We start from the raw sequence: 3,106 nt of genomic DNA on the forward strand, positions 1-3,106 counted from the left end.
TATTACATTTTTTCAAATTTGTGTACATGAATGCAATGCAGATATTTTTCGAGATCTTACTTCTTTTACGCTATTGAAGCTGGAAAAATTGTTTTAAATTTATTTTAACTTAAATTTTGTTTGAATTTTCTCAATTTATATTTTCAAAATAAAACTCTTTATTCACATTTTATTTCAGATGTTATGCTTTGTATAATCAATTGTGTTTTTTCATCTGAGATAGATTTTATTTACCATAAATTACTTTTACATTCTAAATTCAAAGTTTTACCATTTTGTAAATTCTTATGTAAAGTTTGGTTTAATTTTGTCAATTTATGCTCCAAAAATAAAATTATTAATTCAGATTTCATTTCAGATTTTTTCTTTTGTATAAAAACTTTAGCTTCCTCATATAAGATAGATTTTATGTAATGCAAACTATGTTTACGTTCTTAAATTAACGTTTGACCAATTTGTTGATTTGAAATTTATCAGTTTATTGTTTTGTTCGAATTTTGACAAACTTCAATTGATTTCTTTGCTGAATATAAATTATTATGATCATGATTTTTGGTATTATTATAAAATATATACGTTGCTCAGTTTGAAGGTCATATACGCATAGGGCGGGCTCTTCTGAATCACGATTTGAAATTCGTCCATCAAATATTCCATGGTAGCTGAAAAGAAAATTGTGAATCGATAGATCAACTTCAAATTTTTAGGACGTTATACTTACAAATGGGCCATTCGACAGTAAAAATGTCGCAAAGATCAACAGACGTCGGCTGAATTTCACCGGATAACAATCTCCCAGAATCGATGCGGGTGATGACCGAAGATGACTTCAAATACAAAATGAAGCCTACGTTACCCGAATTAAATCTCGGATCTCCTCTCGAAGCCCACATTGACTTTATTTTGACGATCTGTAATAAATAGACATCAAAATTGAGTTCTTTCATCAATCATATTTCAGAATGAAATTCTTCATATCCCGCAGTTAGTTTTGCCTGGACTCGACTAAGCTCTTTGCTAACCTTTTCCACTTCGGAATCCCAAGCAGAGCATCGAATGCTCCGAGAGTCAGTCATCAGCATAAACTTGACGACAAACTTTTCTTTGCCGTCCTTTAACGTTACTTTTTTAGGAGCTTCAACCGGCCCAACACGAGCGAGTATTTGGCTGTAATTTATATATTTTAGAATGCATTTTTAATATTCTTTTGTAACTATCTAATTTAATGTATATTTTAATGATAAAAATAAACATCTATTCAGAATCCATAAAAAATTTAGAAAACACACATACTTCTTAAGGATTCTCACGAATTCATCAAAACAATGCATATTTTTGGAGAAAATAAAAATATGATAGTTAAATTTCAAATCAATAATATTTATGTGCATAAAATTTATGTTTTATTTATATGATTTCTATTAGTATATGAAAAAATGGTTAGTTGAGTCAACTATACAGTTAGTAAGATATCGTACTGCTATTTTATTAGTTAATGCTGCTATTTTATTAGTGGGTACAACAATTACATTATTTGCAGTCACTATACAGTTAGTACCAGCAAGTGATAAATGGTTGTCCCAACTGATAAAGCAGCAGTACCATATATTACAAACTAAATAGCTGGTCCAACTAACCATTTTTTTCAGTGTTTTATAACGCTATTCTTTTGTTGTCCAGCCTTCTGTAACTTTTTAATTATATATATATACAAATAAAAAATGTAGAAAACACACATAATTATTCAGGGTTCTTACAAATTTATTGAAAAAGTGCATATCTTTGAAGAAGATGAAAGTATGATAATTCTATTACAAAACGATGATATTTATATACATAGAGTTTATGATATATTAGTTGTAAACTATTATACATAACCGTTAATTGTTCTTTAACCAGTTGATTTTCTAAATGTTATTCCACTATTCTATTTGAAAAAATGCATATCCTTGGAGAAAATGCAAATCTGATAATTTAATGTCAAATCAATAAAATTTATGTTACATTTATTGTAGCAATATATTGTTTATAACCCTTAATTGACCTTTGAACAGTTGAATTTCTAAATGTTATTCTATTATTCTATATCCTTGGAGAAGATGAAACTATGATAATTCAATTTCAAAACAATGATATTTATTTACATAGAATTTATGATGTATTGGTTGTAAAATATTGTATATAACCCTCAATTGATCTTCAACCAGTTGATTTTCTAAATGATATTCTACTATTCTATTATTATAACGCTACTCTGTTGTTGTCGAAATTAATTACGGGTTGCTTGTAACCCGGTTTTTCATCATCTGCCACGGACAAAGTCAAGTGCCTAATGACGTTAAGATGTTAAGAACTTTGCTACTCAGTTTGAAATTTCATTCAATGAAAACTGGGGAATACCAAGAAACCAGAATTAACTTGTTAATTATTCTTTTATTTCATTAATATTCTATTCTTTTAATAAATTGTTCTATTATTTTCACTATTCTATTATTATAATGCTATTCTATTATTTTTACATAAAAAACATTAAAATTCAAGGTTAGGATGCTAACATGCGGAAAATAAGGAATTCTTACACGTGTTTATCGCCTATTTGGATAGAATCTATGTACTTGTCGTTTGAATACTTTAAATCTTTATGAGAATCCATTTTATTATCCGAATCGCGACGATGACCTTGAATTTTTTTTTAAGCCTTCTTTTTATTCTTCTTCTTGAACAGAAAAATTCTGCGCACTCGCTTTCAAATTGATAGCACTGTTAGCATTCTCATTTTGAAATTTGTGGCACTGTTAGCATTCTCATCGATATCGGTTTCATTCAATCGATAGTACTTATAAAAAGACAATGCTGGCGCGCGCCATTTGTCGCTTGAATACTTGAAATCTTTATGAGAATATATATTATTATCCGAATCGCGAAATTATTGCCTCCTTAATAGCTCATATATTATTTATTACCATCATCATGTCAAAAGTATTTATATAACGTATGATACTTTATACAGGGCGTCTAAAAAGTCCCGGCACGGTTGGATATTTCCTCAGGTAAAATATTTTTCAAAAAAGTGAAGGTCATTCCTGAAGTAAATTTCAACGAGGAA

General features: G+C 28.8%; 1 protein-coding gene across 1 annotated transcript; it reads right to left on the minus strand.

The window, feature by feature from the left end:
• Nucleotides 1-458: 458 nt before the first annotated feature.
• LOC117175524 lies at nt 459-2,653 on the minus strand. The gene is made up of 4 exons (XM_033365231.1): nt 2,580-2,653; nt 1,023-1,167; nt 722-911; nt 459-662 (listed from the first exon to the last, which is right to left on the minus strand). The coding sequence occupies exons 1-4, from the start codon at nt 2,651-2,653 to the stop codon at nt 562-564; spliced, it is 510 nt and encodes a 169-aa protein (XP_033221122.1). The 3' UTR covers nt 459-561.
• Between the last annotated feature and the right edge of the window lie 453 nt (nt 2,654-3,106).

Source organism: Belonocnema kinseyi, chromosome 6 (genome assembly GCF_010883055.1).
Source record: "Belonocnema kinseyi isolate 2016_QV_RU_SX_M_011 chromosome 6, B_treatae_v1, whole genome shotgun sequence".
In the NCBI taxonomy this organism is placed as follows: domain Eukaryota; kingdom Metazoa; phylum Arthropoda; class Insecta; order Hymenoptera; family Cynipidae; genus Belonocnema; species Belonocnema kinseyi.

Bases quoted from the DNA above. Each gene is read 5' to 3' on its own strand.
- LOC117175524 (XM_033365231.1), bottom strand. From the start codon at position 2,653: ATGGATTCTCATAAAGATTTAAAGTATTCAAACGACAAGTACATAGAT. The intron at 1,168-2,579 runs GTAAGAATTCCT...TATAAATTACAG, and splicing joins CAAATAGGCGATAAACACGT to CCAAATACTCGCTCGTGTTG. The intron at 663-721 runs GTAAGTATAACG...TTTTCTTTTCAG, and splicing joins TACTGTCGAATGGCCCATTT to CTACCATGGAATATTTGATG.